This window comes from Marmota monax, unplaced genomic scaffold, assembly GCF_021218885.2.
Source record: "Marmota monax isolate L192 unplaced genomic scaffold, Marmota_monax_Labrador192_F-V1.1 WCK01_AAM20220418_F8-fsc00026, whole genome shotgun sequence".
Lineage (NCBI taxonomy): Eukaryota > Metazoa > Chordata > Mammalia > Rodentia > Sciuridae > Marmota > Marmota monax.
In genome coordinates this window covers 2,530,063-2,550,505 of record NW_026693108.1, presented here as the reverse complement: position 1 = coordinate 2,550,505, position 20,443 = coordinate 2,530,063, and the positions used below count along the sequence as shown (strand labels likewise).

The window sequence follows — 20,443 nt, the reverse complement described above, 5'->3', positions numbered from 1 at the left end:
TTGAGCAGAGTTCAGTACCAAGTGAAGGAGTGTAAGAGGGGCCCCGTGAAAGGATTCACAGGAGAATGGAAGATGAATTTAAGAGTCATTTAAATGACTTTTGGGATGAATTGGGAGGAATTTAAAAGTCACTTCTGATGGGACACTTTCCACCTTGCAGTAATCATAGGTGTGCTCTTTGCCTGTACCCCACGCCCTGGGCTGTCCGGGGAGTGGCGGTCCCTGAGTCCTGCACCCTCCAGCTATGTGCTCTAGCTCTGTAGTGATATGAAACAATGTAATAGTGCTGAACAGTGAAACATCATTTCCTCTCAAACAGGGTGAACCTGGGGAGCCTGGACTGGTCGGATTCCAGGTAAATTTTGTTTTTATTAGAGAGGATTCCAAGCACAGCTCTAAGAACGTCCAGCCTCCACACACAGCTGGTCTCTTCAAAACACCCTCTTGTTGTTCACAGGGTCCTCCTGGCCGCCCTGGACCTGTGGGGCCCATGGGTCCAGTTGGAGCCCCTGGAAGACCGGTAAGTCCCTCTTGCAGGCTCCCACCCAGTCCTCTGTCCAGTCACCCCCAGAGGCCACTTGTTGAAATGCCCATAGAGAAATGCTTCATGGATCCTGCAGCACCTGTCACCTTAGAAGTCACCAACACAGAGCAGGGCATTTTTTGCATATGTTTTGCTACTGTTGAGGTTTAAGAATAAGGACTCAAAGTCTGTGGCCTCTGGTTCATTGCCGACCATGTCAGATGATTTGGACCTGGTTCCCATCGGTGCCCTTCCGTTGGCACATAAATTCTCCCAGCCCCATGCCTACCATGTAACAAAGGACCTGTCATCTGTGGGCAAAGTGGACCAAAGTCCCACAGGTCACTAAAGAGGAGATGGGCTCTTCCCGGGCCAGGCCTGGTGCGGAAGGTCTGTCACACCTGGCCATGGCCATCGCAGAGGCAGGATGCTGGATGTCATTAGCCAAATGGCCATGGCCCTCTGAGTGGGGGTCAACGTTACTCCCTCCTGCAGCTCAGGTAAGACAGCCAGGAGGCTGCTGCACCGCTGCACGTGGGGCCCACAGGACATCTGGCCACCCCGAGGGGTCTCCGACTTTCCCACGTCCTGGTCTTTTAGCAGTAAGACACTCAGGCCTCGACCAGACAAGGGGAGGGTTCCTGCAGTGAAGGAGACCTTCTCACAGGAAACCGTCCTCCAGCCAAAGACGAGCGTCGAGATGCTCCCTGGCAGAGACTGGGAGAAAGGGAGATGAGGATGTTTGGGAAGAGTCACTCTTATGAACATAGCTCCCAGCAAAGGTTGTTTGGGTCCTAGGATAAAGAAACCAGTTCACAGATGTCTTTTTATTTGTGCAGGGACCACCCGGACCCCCTGGACCCAAAGGACAGCCAGTAAGTTTTGGGGGACCAGGACAAGGGAGGGCTCAGGTTGTGGGTGTGTTCGCCATAAGACACTTGGTTGACAACTATTACTGTTTAGATTATGATAAAAGTAAATACGCAGGTTTTTAAGACTCTAGGTTCAACTGTGAGCACAGATCCTGTGGGGCAGCAGGGGTCCTGGGACGGTTCCGCAGGTGAAGAATGTGAATGGTCTGTTGTGTGCTGGTCGGTCAGCACATTCCTGATACCCTGTGAAAGTCACCCTGATGGCTACGGGTCAGCAATCACGCCACAGTACAGCCTAGGGGCAGCTCAAGTTGTCTTCAGGGCTGATTTGGGGGAGTGGGAAGGTCGTAGCCATGTGCACTGTGGGAGGCCGGGGACGCTTGTCTCTGGAGTCTGAGTGGGCTCTAGGGACGTATGTGCCCAGTGCTCCCCAGGTCAGCGGAGCCCTTGCCATCCTGTGTTCCTCACAACAGGATTTTAAGTTGGTAGAAGCACAACCAACTAGGTGGTTTGTCAGAAGCGTGGAGAACAGAGCCAGGGTTCGTTGACCTGGGAGAGCTGGGCGAGCCTCCGCACTGACCAGGGTGATGAGGGAAGCGTTGGTCAGACTCGCCCCATCAGAGACCCCCACTGGCACTGTGGGGGACCTCCAGGAGCCACCACTGCCTCCCCTCCAGATAAGGGCTGCCATCCCTCACTGTCCCATGCCAGCTCCACCTGAAGTCCCGTTTCCATGTCACCTGGTGACACAACAGCCACACCCCCTCCTGCCCCCCAATCTCCCATCACCTCTGACAAGACTTGGCTGCAGCTGGTACTCACTGAGCTACTGGACTCGCCTGCCTACCGGGCCAAGAGCAGGGTGGGAGGCCCCAGGCCAAGAGCAGCAGCAGCAGCAGAAGCTGGTGGGGTGGCCAGAGAAGCAGCAGCCACCAAGCCCAGCAGGCCTAGATCTGCACTGGCCACAGCAGACAGGCAGCCCTCTTCACCCCACCACCTCACATCCTGGAGACTTTGACAGCCAGCCAGGAGGCAGAGAGGACCATGGGACCCAAATCCTCACCCCAGCCAGGTCACTTCCTGGTGACTTTGACAGCCAGCCCAGGAGGCAGAGAGGACCATGGGACCCAAATCCTCACCCCAGCCAGGTCACTTCCTGGTGACTTTGACAGCCAGCCCAGGAGGCAGAGAAGACCGCAGGGTACTCAAATGGCCTTCTGATCTAGCCAGGCTGCTTTTCTGTGCTTTGATTTCAGCTCCCAGCCAGGTGGGAAAGAAGCAAAGAGCAAAAATTAATTAAAGGCTTGGTTTTCATTTTCAGAAAAGCTCTGGGCATGGGAGGGGTGGACGGTAGACTGCAGAGAGGAAGACCAGAGAGGGCTCCGCATGACCCTTCTCACTGTGGGAAGATGGAGACCCTGGGAATGAGGCACAGCTGTTTGGGAGGGACAGGAGAGAGCTGGTCTCTCTGTGTGGGGACTCTGGGCAGCCTCTCACGTTTCCGCTCCCACACCGGGGTGGGCCGGTTCCCCACCAGGCTGCTCCACTTTGGGGCTGGCTCAGGGCCCGATTTCTGCCTCTTGGGCAAAGGAGGGTGAAAGTTGGCCAACACTAAGAGTCACCTTAACCATTACATTTAGAGTGATTTTAAATCCCCTAAAAAGATAGGAAATGCTTATATGAAATGAGAATGATTTTTATCAAAATGGGAAAAAGAGTGACCTTCAAATAGGGAATGGAGGGAATGAAGGGGCTGGTCTCCCCTGGAGAGGCAGTGGGCTCCGAGAGAGGGTCCAAAGGTGCCGCCAGCCTCAGCTCCGATCCCTGAGGCCCAGTCAGAGGACCTGACAGTCAGTCGGCCCCTGGGAGCCGCAGCCCGAGTCCTCTGCAGGTCCTGTGGCTCAGTGCCGTGCACATAGGCAGGTTTTGGGTTTCTTCTTCTAAAAACAGAGTTTATTTCACTGTGATTATTGACTTAAAGACTCACAAAAGCCATTGATCTTTCCAGGGCAACAGAGGACTGGGCTTCTACGGACAGAAGGGTGAAAAGGTAAGCCACCCTGGGAGATTTGCGCAGCTGCATCACCATCAGTTACCGAGGTTGACAGGGAGACGGGAGGTGATCCGCCACATGGGAGGCAACCACGGTCTGGGGCCAGTTCTCAGGGTGGTCACAGATGAGTGAGTCATGACACAAGCTGTCCAGGTTGGCCTAGGCCTCTGACTCAGTGCTGTGACCCCAGACTGTGCCCAACTGGGAAGCAAAGGCATTTAGTGAATGTGTCTTCTAACAGTGGAAACCCAGGGTGGCTAAGGGGACTCAGTCAAGGACCAGAGGGGACATGGCACCATCTCAGGGGCAGGTGACAGTGGTGCTTGCTGGCCTCAAAGGCAGGAGCAAGGACCCTATGGCTTTTATCATTCCTGATAGTGCTAAGATTCAAGGACTCCTGGGCTCAGAGAAGAGCAGGCACCCACACCCCCGAGCCGCCCCCCCGCATGCCCAGGGCACTCACCTGGGTCCTGGCTGTGTGAGCAGGGCCACTCTGTCTCCATTCTGCTTTGGGCTGAGCTGCCACTGAGTGGAACTAAGTGCTGCTCAGACGTGAAGACGTGGGTCTTTGCATGAAGAGCATGAAAGAAATCTCAAAGGAAAAACATTAAATTTCCAAACACACAAAAATAGAGCAAACAAAATGGGACTGCTTCCCACATGCTGAAATATATGCCAATATTAAAATAAAAGAAGAGAAATATGGGAATAAATCATTAATGGAAGGAGAGAATGGTCATTAGATACAGTGGAAATGAACTGAATGTCTGTAACTTACAGAGGGCTGATTCAGATCACTAGTGACAATACCAAGGTCCCAGTAGACCAAGGAGAGGGATAGTTTTCAGTATTTAAAAGACACGTTAGTGGATGTTCAGAATTCATTGTAGGGTGCTGCTCTTGACAGCTGATACAGCATTTCAGTTTGCTGGTGTTTCTATTGGTGATCACTAGGCTCAAACTTGAGATGATAGATTTATTTGAGACAGCTTTTTATTACATAAAAACACCCTTAGCTGGTGAGGTAGTGGTAAGACTGGACTAGCCTTCCATTTTTCAGGCATTTCTTATATCTTGGGGTCGTCTTGGCAAGCAGTAGTGGCTGACATCAGGAGCCCTCAAGACGTTATCCCTCAGACCTAGTAGTTTCCATGTGCAGAAGTTCATCACAAGAAGGGAATTCCAGAGAAGGGAATGCAGTCCGCAACCTGACAGTCCACGCAGTTCTGATGCATAGATGCCAAACAACTACTTGTGAAAGTGGGACAAAAAGAATTTCATTTTAGGATTATGCTGTTGTGATCATTTTATTTTAGGATCATTGTACTGAAAAGTAGGTATACAGGTGGCAACATGCAAAAATCAAAAGCAGTGTTGTGGTGGGTTGTACTGCCGTTCAAGCTTCCGGCTCTTCTTTCAATTCACAATGACTTCCCTTGCTGAACACTCAGGGCGACGTAGGACTCCCAGGACCCAACGGGATCCCGTCAGACACCCTCCACCCCATCGTGGGGCCCACCAGGACGACCATCCACCCAGATCAGTACAAGGTAAAGAGGGTGACTGCTTTCCCAGTGGCACCAGAGAAAAAGAGAGGGGGAAAGGCAACTTCCCCCAACTGCATTCAGTCCCTTCCCACGTAGGGAAGGCCTCGCCGCCAGGCCCTCCCAATGCCCTTGTGGCGCCCAGGCAGTTACCAGGCCCACAGAGAAACAGCTTCACCCTGCATCTCAAACGATTGCGGATGCAAAGCCACATGAGAACCCCCTGAGGAAACAGGTCTCTCCTTAGGTGTGGGATGTAGACGCAGGCTGATGGCCATAGCGTGATTCAAAGCCAGGATCACAGATCCATCTGAGCAAAAGGTCATATTACACCAATGAAACCTCCTTTCTTCTTAGCTCGGCTGAAGCACCTTTTCTTTTGAATCAGTTTACGATGCCTTCCCTTTACTTCTGTTAGCATCTTGTGGGGCTAAAAGCACACTCCGGTTCTGCCCTCCCTGGTGCCCTGGCTCAGGCAGGACTCTCTGGGCCTGCCTGTCTGGGTCAGGGGGAGATGGGCTCACTGCGGCCAGGAAGCTGGAGCGAGCAAGGAGGCCCCGTGCAAGGGGTTAGTCCCCAACTCCCTCGCAACGTGAGGAGGTCTGGGTCCTGGGTCATAGGTGAGATTGGCAAGCAGGGCCATGACTGCAGGAAGGAACCAATCTAGCCAGCTGTGGCCCCGGGCACTTATAAGTGACCATTGACAAACGTGGCCTGGAGGTGGTGGGCAGGTCTGTGTGCAGTTAGACCCAACTGCAGAGGAGGGACCAGGCAGGTCCACGCCAAGCTGAGGGGCTCAACCGTCCAAGAAGAGGGGGTGGGTTCCAAGCCGGCCTGCAGGGGGCAGTCTGAGCTACAGGAGCCCAAGTGTCAGGCGACCCAGGGACCAAGGACCTCGCCAGTCAAAAAGAGTGAAACAAAAATCAGTGCTGCTTCCTAAAGCCACTTTTGCTTGAGCTTTTAACATGTTCCAAGCACATCTTTTCCTCGGGGACCTTCCTGGTTCTGCCTCATTCAAATGAATGCCATCCGGGGGCTCCTCTCTGAGTGTCCCACCCACTGCACCACTGAGGCGTGGAGGGTGACACTGGCACAGATGCTGAGACACCTGTAACTCGTGAGTGACAGAGGAAACCTCATGGATGGGAGAGAGACCACCTTTCAGTCGTGTCGGGAACCACACATGATTTGATTTATCTTGTAAAAGTCTAGAACAATGGGGCTGGGACGAGGGCTTGGTGGCGGAGCACTTGCCTGTGTGAGGCACTGGGTTGGATCCTCAGCACCATGCAAAATAAATAAATAAATAAAATATTGTGTCCATCCACAACCAAAAAACATTTTTTAAAAAAAAATCTAAACTAACACTTTTGTTTCCATTTGATTTTTGAAGCTGCAAATTCAGGGAATTAGTGGCTATAGTTCATTTGTAGTAATGGTTTAAAGTTTTACTAAAGACTCTTTACTTCATATTCCTGATCAAGTGTCAGATATTGCTGTTCACAAATCAATGCGCATTTCTTCTTCTTCACACACTCTGCAGGGCGAAAAGGGGAGCCGAGGGGAGCCGGGCATAAAGGTAAGCTCGGTGGCCGGCTCGGTGGCCAGTGCCTTTCTCCCTTAGGTCCCGGGCTCCTGCTGACAGGTGGAGTGAGCCGGTCTTGACAGCCCTGTGCTCTTGGGTTGGCTTCAGCTTGTCTAGGCAAGGAGGGAGTATTTATCGTCACACTCTGGTTTTCCAGAAAATGTTTTTAGAGCGCCCTCCTTTTGCATGACAAGCCCTGGCCAGTCAACCTTATTTGAAGTTCTAAGGCAGATGTGTGGGCTGCAGGTGGGGCTGGGAGGTGGTGGGCTGGCCTCCGTCTGGGTGAGGGGTCTCTGCCCTCTCGCTCATCCTACCAGCCTACCTCGTGTCATCCAGGCACACTGGGGGGCTTTCCCAGCACCCTCATGTCATGGAGGATGTGGGGCACTGGGGCTGGGAAGGGCAGCCCTTCATGCTACTCTGCTCTCTCTTAGGGCATCTCCGTGAAGGGAGAGGAAGGCATCGTCGGCTTTTCAGGACCACGGGTGAGCTGAGTTTTATAACTGAGAATGACTATCTATTTGGCTTTTTGAATAGACTTTATTTTTCTAGAGCAGTTTTAGGCTCATAAGAAAAGTGAGCAGGGGCTGGGGTTGTGGCTCAGTAGCAGAGCACTTGCCTTGCACATGTGTGGCACTGGGTTTAATCCTCAGCACCACATAACAAATGAATAAACAAAATAAAGATACTGTGTCCACGTGTAGCTAAAAAATATTTTTAAAAAAAAAGGAAGAGAAAGAAAAGTGAGCAGAAAGCGCAGTGTGTTACCATTGTTCTGATGCCCCCCACACGGCCTCCTCCCTGGACACCCTGCTCCAGGACGGTCATCTCTGCAGCCCCTCACCCCCCAGCCACCCTTCACCTTCACCCAACACTGGAGCTGCTGAAACTGTGCACCCCACCTGGAGGGAGGGGACCAAACCCAGACATTGTGCTCATTTTAGGCTCATCTAGTCTTTGATAACCAAAAATGTAGTGCGTGGAACACAGATTGATTTCTGATTGCCCCAGGAGTACAACGAGAATGTCCCTAGTGCCAGGTGTGGTGGCACATACCTGTGATCTCAGTTACTGGGGAAGTGAGGCAGGAGGATCACAAGTTCAAGGCTAGCCTGGGCAACTCATCAAAGACCCTATCTCAAAACAAATATAACAGGGAATGGAATTCAGAGGTACGTGCTGGCCCAGCATGCGTTCCATCCCAGCACTACAAAAGACAAAGTCACTGGTGCTGTGTGCAGGCCTGCGATCCTAGCAGCTAGGAGCCTGAGACAGGAGGACCTCAGATTCGAGACCAGCCCTAGCAACTTAGTGAGATCCTAAGCACTCAGCAAGACCCTGTCTCAAAATCTAAAAAATGAATATAAGGACTGAGGATATGTTTCAGTGGTTAAGCCCCCCTGGGGTTCAATCCCCAGTACCCCCCGCCCCCGCCAAAAAAAGAAAAAGAAGAAGAAAGAATGTCCCTGGTAGAGGATCCTGCAGGAGGTGTGGATACCACCTTCAGAGCAGCATCCTGAAAGCCCCTGGCCGCCTCCAGGTTCAGTCACAGGTAGGGAAGTGTGGTGAGAGTCCTGGCCCAGTGAGAAGAGAAGGAGGGTCTTGCTGGTTATCTGGCAGTCGTTACCATGAAGAAGACTTGGTCTCTGAGTAAGAGGAGACTTGCGGAACACTGGGTACAGGAGTCTTCTGTATTCACTGTGCCACCTCTGTGGGTGCTTCCATGTTTCCTTAAGCAGCAGAAGTGGTGCGTTGGATGAAGGTGTTGCCAGCATGCCCTCCCCTTTAGAAAGCAGGACTCCAGGTGGTTTGGGGACTCTCACAGGAAGGGCAGCTTGCTCCTCTAAGTGGTGACTCTGTCCCTTTTCCCGTCTTACCGTGGTCAGATCTCTGCACAACCCCACCCCTTCTGAAGCAGGGAGAATCATATTTGGTGGTTTGTTCTCGGTGTGGAATTTGGTTGTTTTGATCCTCCTCGAGTACCAAAATATCAACCTCTAGAAATTTCTGTTTCATGTTCTGAGCTGTTAATCGTTGTTTTCTGTTCAACCCAGGGTCCTTCTGGCTTCGATGGAGAGAAAGGATCCCCAGGACAGAAAGTAAGTTTGCTGCGTCAAACAGTCTGCTCTAGACCTGAGATCTCTTACAAAGGCCCTTCAAATAAGCACGGCATTGCAGAAAAGAACGTTGGCCCCAGAGGCAGCATCTTTCCCTGCATTGACAGTAGCATAAATAAGCCTTTCACTCACAAAACTTAGATTTTTTGCCATTTTTCTTGGGGTTTTTCTTGCAAATCAGCCTCTCAGTTCTTCCCACTGATCCCTCCCCCAAGACTTTCATTGCTTGGCTGCCTCCCTGGACCTCATACCCTTCCACATCATCGTTGTCACTCTTAGGAAGGCTGTCAGCTCAGTCCCCGAGGTTGATATATTTTTTATAGATCAACACACACTTTGATGTTTTATGTTCAATGATAACCCAAACAGTTATTTTTATCATGTGTTTGGTAGGCAGGTTTTTAGGGGGAAATGTTATGTGAAAAATGTACTATGATTCTGGACCAGGTTTAAAATCGTAAACACTAGATCATACGAGAAAGAACATATAGAGCTAGTTTCTCTATTTACTTTCAGTATTCATTCACTCCAGGGCAACAGCTGTCCATGCTACAGCCAACCACAGGACCAAAGGTCAGCTTACAGCCAAAGGGCTGCAAGGGATGAGGCTGGCAAAGAGATGGAGGCCAAAGCAGGCCTCCATATCCCACCCTGCCCACCCCTGTCTTCAGAGGTCACTGCCAGTTCCCAGGTTGCCTACCACATGCTAGTGAAATCACAGTTATGATCGGTTCTTCTGCACCCAACACATAGGAATTGAGTTGTTTCAAAAGGTGATTTGACATAGCTGCCCCTAGAACCCAGAAGTCCATGAGCCATAAGAGGCCCAGCAGGCCCTGGCCACCTACATGGTCAGGCATGAGGAAGGCTGACCACCCTTCCTGCTTCCTCTCTGCAGTTGCTGTGACATGGTAAGATGCAGACGTCTGTGGCTAAGTGGATTGTAGGAATAGTTTACTCCGCTGTAAAAATGTATATAGAGGCTGCACTGCAGGCCAGGTGGCCGGGTGTCTATGCAGCACTCGCGCCTCCCCAGGTCACCCTGATCTTGTGTTCATGGTTTGGTCTTATGCAATAACAAAGAGCAAGAAGCCAGAAGCCACTCCAAGGAACAGCAGTGGACGCTAACAAATACCACGCATCAAAGCAGGGGACCAAGGGAGAAATGCATTCTGGGAAGATGTGGGCTCCCTGCATGACACCAAAGCCATCAACCCCCACTGCCATCACAGAGCTTTGGTTAGTCTGAACCTTCTCCAGGGGATGGGAGAAGTTGACTTTTCCGGGTTGTGTTAACTTTTCTGAGCAATTCGAGATGGTCTCCCTCCTTTTTCTATGGCAAACTTAGTAACTGAGTAAAGGCTTTTCACACTAGAGTTATCCTAAAAAGCGCTCACCAGGACCTGAGACCCTGGAGGGACACCAGCCAATGACAGCTGCCGGTAGTGTTGGCAGAAGCCCCCTCACGGCCTCACGTCAGCAGGACCATGAGACCTGGATCAGAACTGTCTGGGAGTCCAGGATGTCCCTTTTCCCACCGTGGGCAGCAGGGCACCAGCTTACCAGGTACCCGCTCAAGAGCGTCATCCCGGCTCTCCAGCTACTGCCGCCTGCGGTTCCGCACCACAGTCCGCTGGCCTTCAGACTGACGGGGGTGGACACACCTCCTGGGGCCCTGTGAGTTCCGTCTGGCCTAACCCACGCTCCCTGGGCCGCCGACCTGGGAAGGCGCCCACTGAGCCTGTTTAGACTGCGGGAGGCAGTTTACCGGAGCATCAGGGTCTCTTTGGAAGAGGCCTGTCATAACAAACTCCTTCAGGAGCTTGTTTCTGCCAGTCCCTGAGGACTTCTGCCTAATGACTTTCCCTAATGTGGGTTATTCTGCCCTTGAAAATCATGAAACTGACCGCTTTCGGAGCCTCAGCTCTACCTCGTGTGAGTCCTCCCGGCGGGAACCGCAGGTCTGCAGTGGGAAGCAGACGGTCCGCCTCTCCTGGAGCACCCAGCAACACGGCTGCAGAGATTCGAATCTCCTGTGAAAGAGTCCCATCAAGTCCTCAGGGCCTCAGGCTGCACTGTCCTGGGGTCGGGGACTGTACCAGAGGAAGCCTGTAATGAGGAATGACGTCTCGACTCCAGGAAGCTCTGATCCATCCTGTGACCCCGTGATGCGACCACCATGGTGAACTTCTTCCTTCGGTAGATATTCAAGAGAATTAGGAAGCAACATTAGAGTCATTTTTTTTTTTAACAAAGAGGAGAATTCTCAAGAGATTTTAATACTTGTATTTGGTGTTAAGGACTAATGTTCAAATCCCGTCTTGGGAAGATTCTAGCAGCTGGATTGGCATCAACACCGGAGCCCACTGTTCAGTCACAAGATCACTAGCGTGGGGCTCCTGGCACCCTGGTACCCAGCGCACAAGAAAGAGCTGGCCTCCTCTGAGCAGCTCCTGGACTGACCAGCCCCCATCCCTAGTGACCAGGGGAGAAGAACGCAGGAAGGGAGGCAGACCCGAGCACCCACAGCATCACCCAGAGCAACGGGGACATTGGCAGCACCATGGCCCAGGTTTTCCCACAACAGCAACAACAAAAAGATACTTTAAAGAAAGAAAGGAAGGGGAAAGGGGAGAAAAAACTTACGAGCTAAAAGAGAACTGAGAACCCGACAGCCAAATGCCAAATTTGGACTTTGGCTCCTGGTTTAAACAAAGAACTTTAAAAAGGTATTTCTGGATCTAAACTCCGGGGAAATGGAATACACTGGATAGTCAGGGAGTTCGACTGATCACTGTTAATTTTTCTAGCTATAATCATGAAGCCATGGTCACGTTTTAAAGTTATGTGTTAGATCAAAATAAAAAGCAAGCCTCTCTCCGCAGGGAAGCCGAGGGCTGGATGGCTACCAGGGCACGGATGGGCCCCGAGGACCCAAGGTGAGTCCTCTTCAGCCTTTCCTCTGATGAGGTCCCGCCCGCCACTGGAGAAGGAGGCACCCACCCTAAACAGATGGGGAACACACAGTGCCCAGCCCTGGATGGAGGAGACCCATGGCCGCTCATTAGCCACATGGACTCCTCGCCCAGGGTCAGGGTGCCATATGCCATACAGGGCCACCCAGGCTGCCCCAGGAGAGAGAGGTCCAGCAGGGCTGTGGGGAGGGGGGTTTTGCAGTCACAACACGGCGCAGGGCCCCTGGCTCTGGGGGAGGGTACAGGTCGCCTGGCTAATTCTGAGGACCAGTGGGGTGAGCTGGGCCTTCCCTCTGACCTGTATCTGGTGAGAGAGGACCTCAGGTGCTGCCACAACCCCTCCCCACTCCCCATCCCTGGATGCCCAGATGTCACCACACACTGTGGTGGTCTGGCCTGTGGGACACACCGTCCCCTGGCCACTGCTGGTGTTCTGTTAGTGTCTCACAGTGAAATTGGCATGTGCCTATACTGTTCCCTCTGGTGCATTGGCTGGCAGTGGGGCACCGGACTTCACCACCACGCAGCAGAGATGTGGCCGCAGGGACAGGCTGTGGGTGGACTGGTCAGAATAGTCGCCCTGCCCACCTGACTCCATCTCCACCTTGATTCTTTGGAAACGTGTAGTTATGGAAGCCCAGAAGCCCCTTCTCACTCTCTCCTGTTCTCTCTCCAGGGGGAAGCAGGTGACCAGGGTCCCCCAGGACCACCTGCCTACTCGCCTCATCCTTCCCTGGCTAAAGGTTGGTAGGAAAATTTCCCCAGAATGATTTAGCATCACACGGATACTTCCTTCTGCCAAAGACACAGACTCATGAAATTTTAAGACAGATTTTCCAAGCAAAAACCAAAGTGTTGAGAACGCAGCTTCAGACACAGCCTGGGGCGCCGCTTCCCGCAGGGCTCGGGAGTTATCACGGGAACCAACCTCTGTCTGCCTGACGGGCCTCGCTGCCTTCCAGGGGTGTACGTGACGCACAGGTTCTGGTTTTACTATCTAGAATATCACTCAGGAAATCCGACAGCAGCTGCCCCCCAGGGCTGGTGAGCACCCTGGAGACGTATCTCTGTGGGCCTGGAGCCACCCATGAGCCTGCTGTGAGGACTGCGCTCAGCACCTGTGACCCACCTTCCCACCCACAGTATCTAAAGTGTCTATAAACACAAAGCCCGAGACGGCACACACGGCTGGCTAGACTTGATTGAGGATTCGTCATCTTTTTTCTTTTTCTTTTTCTTTTTTTTTTTTAGTTATAGGTAAACACAATATCTTTATTTTTTTATGTGGTACTGAGGATAAAACCCAGTGCCTCGCACATACCAGGCGAGCGCTCTACCTCTGACCACAACCCCAGCCCAGGATCTGTGATCTTGATAAAATGAAAACATTGCTTTTGAGGCCTTGGGCACTTGATTTTTAAATCACTGTTGACATGATCTTTTGCATTATCAAAAATATGGCTGACTGAGAGCTCAGGACCCATTCAGTTCCCCCACCCCACTCTGTGTGCCTGGCGGTCAGGCGGACAGATGGATGGTTGGAAATTCAGTCTTGCTCACATGCAGATGTAGAAATGCCTCCACTGCCCTCTTCTCCAGGGGAAGATGCTCCTGGCTTTTGGTAGCTGGAATGTGACTGAGCTGCATTCCAGAGTGGCAGAGCAGAAGGTTACCTCTGGAGAGAGTCCTCCGGGGTGGGGTGGTATCGTTACAAGGCCGCCTTGCATGGGCTTGTGGAAATGCAGAAAGGAGAGGGGTTTGTGCTGAAGGAAAGGATTCCAAGTAGCTAAAACAGGCCGTCTTCTCAGACGCTCTGCTACTGTAACAATGGGGACTCTTTGGAGCGTGCGCGGTGTGCCTAGCAACTCTTCTAGGTGGTTCTGATTGCACCTGTCAATCTGTTCACCCCTCCCAATGGCCCTGTGAGCTGGGGTGACTCTCAGCTCCATCTTTCTGAGGGAAAAATTGAAGCTCGGGGAAGCCAAGTGACTCTCCTGAGTGCCATATGTAACAAGCAGAGGGACAGGCAAGGAATTCAATCACTCGCACCCACAGCTCAAGAGGGCCACCAATCCTCATCCCACTTTAAGAAAAAATGTTTTAAGGTTAAAAAAATGGAAGATCATATGCAGAGTGATGGCTTTTCCCCAAATTACTGATAGTGTGTGACAAAATGTGGTTTTCTCCTCTGTTCTCTCCTAATTATAAAAACACGTAGGTGGTAAAAGGTTGCTGAGGGGCAGCTAGAGAACAGAGGGATGCTGCTCAGCAATTGTTCAGTAGGGATGGAAGTCCACCTGTTATCCACCTGCCAGCCCTGAAGGAAGCCTTGAGGGTGCAGAGCCGGGGAGAGGAGCCAGCCCCTTGGCCTCCCCTCTGGAGCCTGGTGCGCTGTGGGGATTACTGCCCGTCACTTCTGCCTTCCATGGAGCTTTGGGCTCAGCTGCTCTTTCCCCTAACTTCCCACTAGCCTGTCCCCAACATCCCTCAGCCCAGCCCTGTCCGGCCGAGTGCAGTGGAGCTGGGCACACAGTGTGGCTGTTGTCCTTTCTGGGCGCCCTTCTCTCACCTGTAGAAGTGGGCTGCAGCAGGTCTCCGCAGGGGCCATGGGGCCATGGAGTCATGGGCTCTGGTGGACGCCACTCGGGCTCCCACACTCAGGCTGCGCTCCAAGTGACCTCCGCCTCTGTCCTTTTATTCCCTGTGATCCCTCAGTATCAGATTCTTCCTTCAAAAGAACCTTCCCCACCTTTGAAAACTGCAAGCGCCCGTTCAGCATTCGGCACCCCTGCGCTGTTCATAATGACAGGAATCCCCCCCATAGATCCCCCCATTGGATCGTGAATGAGACCCTCAAACCCAGAAGCCCCTAGTTCCCAAACATGTGAACCTCCTCTGTGTTCAGAATAGTCAGCAGATATGTTCCAGTGACAAGGTGCTGCCTGCTGCAGTCTGCACACAACAGGCTCACCCTACCCGGGGACTTATCCGTGTTCTAGGTGCCAGAGGTGACCCAGGATTCCCAGGACCTCATGGGGAGCCAGGAAGCCGCGGTGAGCCAGGAGACCCCGGGCCCGCAGGACCCCCTGGCCTGTCTTTTGGGGATGAAGGTAAGGGGCCTTGTGGCATCAGACCTCAGATTCAAGTGCCTTAGCCCCTGTGAGCAGGGACACCTGAGACTAGTGGGTGCTCCTCAGGCACGAGCCACGCCAGCCTGTTGTGATGTCTGTGTGGAACCTCACGCAGGTGACAGTAACCCCCAGCTGCGTTAGACTGTGCCACCAACTGGGAACTAGCCTGGTCCCATCAGCTGGTTGGAAGGCGCACAGGAGTTGTGCAGAACTGTGGTACAATCAAAGGCCATTGTTGGAGGGAGAAGAGGGGACTGTTTTTAAAGACATTTTAAAGGTGGCATCCACCTTTACTTCACTGACTAGACTGTGAACCCGCTGCACCTGCTGGTGGTCTGTGGACGTAAATATCAGCGCAGCCCCTAAACACCAGGAACCTCGTGCCGCCCTATTCTGTGACATTGATTGATGCTGTGGGTTTCAGATGAGAAGAGAGGCCTCCCAGGGGAGATGGGACCCAAAGGCTTCCAAGGAGAACCTGGCATCCCTGCATTCTACCCTGGCCCACCCGGAGCTGACGGAAAGCCCGGTCTCCCAGGAGCCCCCGGGCCTGCCGGACCACCTGGACCAGATGGTGAGTGGAGGGACGCCAAAGGCAGGTGTGTGCCAGTGCTGGATCCTCTGGGTCCAGCCAACCCAGCAGGGCTTTATTTGGAATTTTTTGCTAAATAATCCTGAACTCATTCAGCTGGGACGGGAGTGGACACAGGTCAGCCTGTCGAGTGGCTGCAGTCACGTGGCTCTTATGTAGTGAACTTTGGTTACTACTACCTCAGCCAAACAGGTGAGATGTCAGTGTAAATGTGAGCTGAAGCCCTGTCCCGGGTCTGTGTGCCAACTGCACACACCTTCTTCCAGGGCAGAGGCCCACTCCTTGACCTGCAGCCCCTCTCCTCTGTTCTCAGCTCATACAAGACAAGCTTGAGTCGGTGGCCCAACGGCTGCCCCACGACACCTCCAGGGTTAGCCCAAGAGGCATTTCCAGCCTCAGTGCTGCTGAGTTCTCATGTGTTGGGAATGCTGTGCCCCAGGAGGCCTAGAATATGCACAGCCGGCAGCCTTGGGCCTGCTGTCCAAAAAGGGCATGCTTTCAGCTTCAGTATCCAGTATGCTTTCAACACTCTGAAATTCCTAATGGGAACACTGTGTCCCCCAGGAGATTGGACAACAAGGCACTGGAGGAACATAGGAGGTCACACTCTATCTGTGTGGCACTGGCCAAAGTGTAACAGCCTCTCCTTTTCAAAATAGTTCACTCTAAATTCTCTGTTGTCACCTCCAGTAATCTCTCACTAGCTTCTATCTTCAGGGAGAATGAACATCATATTTGCTAATGGATAGAGTTGGATTTCCATTAAATTCAAATGTAAACATTGAGGTTTTAATTGCTTTAGAAGATACTTTGAAATCTCCAGAAGGAAACTTATTGGAGGTTTTAGAACTTATTTAGAAACTTATTGGAGGTTTTAAGTTCTACTTTCCACAGATTTCCACATTTTTCAAAAAGTTTTAAGCACAGATATTTCCCTGGATCATGGATTTGCCAAAGAGTTTGAACAATGTTATCTTTAATATTTTCTATTTTGTGATATTTATTAATGTGGATCTGCAATAATAGCCAAATTATCTTTCCAAGTAAATAGTATCTGTTGAGTTTCCCTTATTTGGGTCAGAATATATGTTAAAATGAAAGCATAAAAACAAGTCGCTGTGATTGAAGACTGGGATAGCCATTGATTGCTGTGACCAAATTCCATTTTGATAGCACAAACCATGCTATCCAATCTTTCTTAGTAAATCTGCAATTTACTGATTTACCAGTGTAAGTCGATCATAGATCATCAACTAAATTCTGATCTATATTGTAGACTGATCAGGGAGTGTGTAAAATAGATGGAATGATATCACATAAAGTTTATCAACTAAAGAATTTTAAAGCATACAATTTAAATTCTTACCCCCATGATATATATATTGTTTCCACATCTCCCCCCCACATACTTTTTTTTTTTTTTTTAGCAACCCCTTATATAAAAAGTAGCCAGTCACAATGACCATGACCTTTTACAAGTGTCGGTGGCCAGTGTGGTGGCACACACTTTAGTCCCAGCTATCCTGGAGGCTGAAGCAGAATTGTGAGTTCAGGGCCAGCCTGTCAGCATGAGACCCCACCTCAAAAGAAAAAAAGAGAGAAGTGTGTGTGTACACTTGAGTTGAGTATCAGTGATCTTTTTCCCCGGAGTTCTGTTTTTTTCCCCCAGAATGAAATTGTCGGACTCCTGTTATTAACTGCACTTCATCCTATTTTGTGTGTGGCTAGGAATGAAAACTAGAATTTCCAGTCTTGTGCAGTTCCAGTGAAATCAAGCCTTGAAGTCGGTTCCCTTCTGGGTGAAACATGTTGCTTGCTCTCACTTCCAAGTCAGTTAGAGGAGTCGAGTGGCCGTGTTCCCTGCTGCTCTGGAGTAAGCCGGATGCCACTGTTCTGCTGAGAGCATCGAGGCTCAAAGCCTAGTTAGGAAGGAGATGGGACTAGGAGGACGACGGGGAGGAGGGAGGAAGCCTCTCGGGCACCACTCAGCCTATGTGACTGTGTTTGCAAAGTGTCTGATCCTCCTCCTGGGGATCCCCCTCCTGGGACCCACTCATCTTTGTCCTTACTGGTGTGCCTCCAGTTGTAAATGCTGGTGGCCCTGGAGTCGGGTGGCTGAAGTACTATCCCTGTGGTACACTCCTCATAACCCTGGGGAGGGTGGGACACAGCAGGTGGAGCCCACGGAGCCCATCCGGCCTGTTTGGAGGCAGAGCGTGGTGCCTCCTCACCCCCTCCGTGACTGGCCCAGGGCCCCCCCAGCACTCTCTCTGGGGCTCCTGGTTCCCTCTTCCTTCCCCACCCCCCTCCTGTAGCATGGAGCTCCCGAGGTGGGTTCTCCCCTTCTCTGCCCTCCACCCAGGCACACACAGCCAGGCCCCCCTCTTGCCCCCGTCTGCTTCTGTGCTTTGAGCCACAGATGTGCAGACCCCGCACTCTATGCAGAGCAGACACATGCACCTCCCAAGCACCCCAGACAGCTCTCCACCTTGCCACTCCCTGGTGCCCTGCTCCTTCCATGACCCCTGGAGCTCCAGCCAGAACCAGCTGCTCTGGGCACCTGGCTCCCCACACCAAATTCACAATGGGTCATGTGACCTGCTCCTTCAGGTCTTTAATGGCTTCCTTTTGGCCTGGGGATAAAAACCAAACCCTCCTGGACCATTTCCCCTGCACCCTGCATGCACCCTCCAGCCATGGCTCTCTCCATCTCCAGCCCTTTAGATGCACCCATCCTCTAGGACACTTCCCCTGTGCCCTGCCTGTCCTGTCCCCAACACCCTTTGGATTTTAATTGGTGTCACCTCCTCGGAAAGGACTTTCCTGAGGCCCCTGATTCTCTGCTAGTCGCTCACAGTGCTCGCCCTACCTGGAAGTCTATGTTGGCTGGTTCACTACATCACGTACTGCGTGTCAGCTGCCGGTACATGCGGGCTGTGTCCCCATGTGCCGTAGCTCCTGGACACGCTGGCTTGACTCCGGCACTGGGCTGTGTTCAAAGAATGAATGACATTGTTTCAAGGTGTAGTAAGACCAGATTACATCAGCCAGTACCCATTCATCTTTCCCGGAACATCTGAACTCACCAAGAAGCTCTCTGACCCTGGAATCCTGGTGCCATTTTTCCCACCACATGGCAAAACTCTTTAAAATTGGTGTTTTCCTCTCCTTCCTGCTTGCTGAATGGCCTTCTCCTCGTGGGTGCACAGGTGTGTGTGGCAACACACCCTCTAGTGTCTTGGGGACTTGTTCACTCCTTGGAACCTGGACAAATACTTAGTCTTAGCAAGGGAGCAAAACCCAGCAGGGTCCACCAGCCAGTCTCCTGGAGGTGTACCGACCTGTGTCACCACAAGGTGGCACTCTTCTGTAAGCATAGCTATCTTGGGATCCAGAGTAGATGGACTCACACCTCCACTGCTAGCCCTGCTTGGGTGTTGGGGCGCTGCGGCCACAGTGATTTAGAGGAACCCTGACCCTGATTGATGGTGTTATGGGCTGGTCAGAGTCAGTCAGGGAGAATGACCACACCTAGTCCCAACTGGTCATGAGGGACCCACATTATGACACTACCTCCGCGGGGAGGCGTGTGAGTTAACGGGCACAGAGGAATGATGGTGGGGTAGCACTTGTGCACCCACCCAGGAGAAGGGCGAGGGGAACCCAGATCATCCTATCTACGGGGTACTTAGAGGGGCCTTCACATGGACTAGAAGGGGTGGAAATCTTGGAACCCAAGTGACATGGCTGTAAAACCAAACACTTTCTTGGACTCAGTATCTCTCAGTATTTTTGTCTGTGCTCTGCACCCCTGCTGCAGGCGTAATGTGCCAAGGTGCCTGACTCTGCGTGTCTTCTCCTTAGGTTACCTGTTTGGCCTTAAAGGAGCAGAAGGACGTGTGGGCTACCCCGGGCCTTCCGGTTTCCCAGGAGCTCGAGGGCAGAAAGGGTGGAAAGGTGAGAAATGCCAGGAAGGGCAGGGGAGGGGACCAAGGCGACCACCCAGCCTTCTGGGCCCACCCCACTCTGCAGAGGGCTGTTCCCTCCCCCTGGGTTTAGGACACAGGATGAGTATCCCCAATCCAAAATCCAGAGTGGCCCCAAATCCCAAACTTTGGGAGTGTGGACATAACAACACATGTGGAAAATCCCACTCTGGAGCTTGGGTTCCAGCTCAGTGGTGAAGCACTTACCTAGCATGTGGGAGGCACTGGGTTCGATTCTCAGCCCTGCGCATAAGTAAATTTTTAAAAAGAAAAGAAAACTCACTTCGCCTCACGTGACGGTCACAGTCAGTCCAGGTATCTAAAAACGTATAGCGCTAACCTCAGTCTGTGGGTGTGAGGTTTATCTGAAGCACCTTTAGGCAGGTACTTCATACTGTATATGCAAATATTTCAAAACCTGCAATGATTCTGATCACAGACATTTTAGATAAGGGATACTCGGCCTGTAAAGATCTGCACCTCTCCCAAGCCGCCTCTCCCCACTCTGGGCGTTAACAGCAGGGGGAGGAACTCTGCTGCTTCCCAGGCAGGAGCACCAGTCTGGCCCTCCTACCTGTCCTCCCTCTGCCTGGCCCTCACTGAAGTCCCAGCACTCAGGAAAAGTCGAGCAGCTGTTCCCTGCTGAATTCAGATGCCTGGTCACAGGTTCAGTGCCAGGCAACAGCAGTGCCGGGCCGAGCCAGTCCTGGCAGAGCCCTCCCCACCAGGTGTCCTGTTCCACCCACTGAGACTCGGCGTGTGGGGACCTGCCTGGGCCTCGCTCCCACCCTGGGGAGGCCTTTGCCCCTTTACCTTCCCTGATGCACCTTGGGGACTCTGCCCTGTTCCAGTGAAGGACAGACCTGGGGACAGCTCCACTGTGAGGTTGTCTGGGACCATGGAGGTGCCTGTTTAGCTCCTGTCCCTGGGTATGGGCAGCATGTCCTGGCCCTTATGTCTACCCTGACCTTCAGATGCACATGGAACAGCGGGAGCCTGAGGGCAGACTGCAGGAGTCAGGTGGCCTCAATCAGGTGGGCACTCCCACTGCCGATGCTACAGCCT

General features: G+C 52.2%; 1 protein-coding gene and 1 long non-coding RNA gene across 5 annotated transcripts in view; one reads left to right on the top strand and one right to left on the bottom strand.

Moving 5' to 3' along the window:
• Positions 1–20,443, top strand: part of Col4a2 (collagen type IV alpha 2 chain) — a 152,103-nt gene that overhangs the window by 99,459 nt on the left and 32,201 nt on the right. For both annotated transcript variants that reach the window (XM_046454778.2, XM_046454777.2), the window contains exons 9-21: positions 320–355; positions 458–520; positions 1,363–1,398; positions 3,404–3,445; positions 4,900–4,998; positions 6,536–6,571; positions 7,012–7,062; positions 8,632–8,676; positions 11,580–11,633; positions 12,346–12,412; positions 14,669–14,779; positions 15,225–15,374; positions 19,257–19,349. In XM_046454778.2, the coding sequence (XP_046310734.1) occupies positions 320–355; positions 458–520; positions 1,363–1,398; positions 3,404–3,445; positions 4,900–4,998; positions 6,536–6,571; positions 7,012–7,062; positions 8,632–8,676; positions 11,580–11,633; positions 12,346–12,412; positions 14,669–14,779; positions 15,225–15,374; positions 19,257–19,349 (883 nt within the window). The remainder of the gene's footprint in view (positions 1–319; positions 356–457; positions 521–1,362; positions 1,399–3,403; positions 3,446–4,899; positions 4,999–6,535; positions 6,572–7,011; positions 7,063–8,631; positions 8,677–11,579; positions 11,634–12,345; positions 12,413–14,668; positions 14,780–15,224; positions 15,375–19,256; positions 19,350–20,443) is intronic.
• LOC124099631 (uncharacterized) lies at positions 183–19,554 on the bottom strand. 3 transcript variants are annotated; one of them, XR_009227830.1, is made up of 5 exons: positions 18,479–19,553; positions 18,262–18,381; positions 10,602–10,888; positions 3,912–8,789; positions 183–3,335 (listed from the first exon to the last, which is right to left on the bottom strand). It is a non-coding gene; the product is annotated as an uncharacterized LOC124099631 (long non-coding RNA). The 3 variants fall into 3 exon arrangements; XR_009227829.1 differs by having other exon boundaries at positions 3,912–10,888; positions 18,479–19,554; XR_009227831.1 differs by lacking the exons at positions 18,262–18,381; positions 18,479–19,553 and adding an exon at positions 11,341–11,367 and having other exon boundaries at positions 3,912–10,888.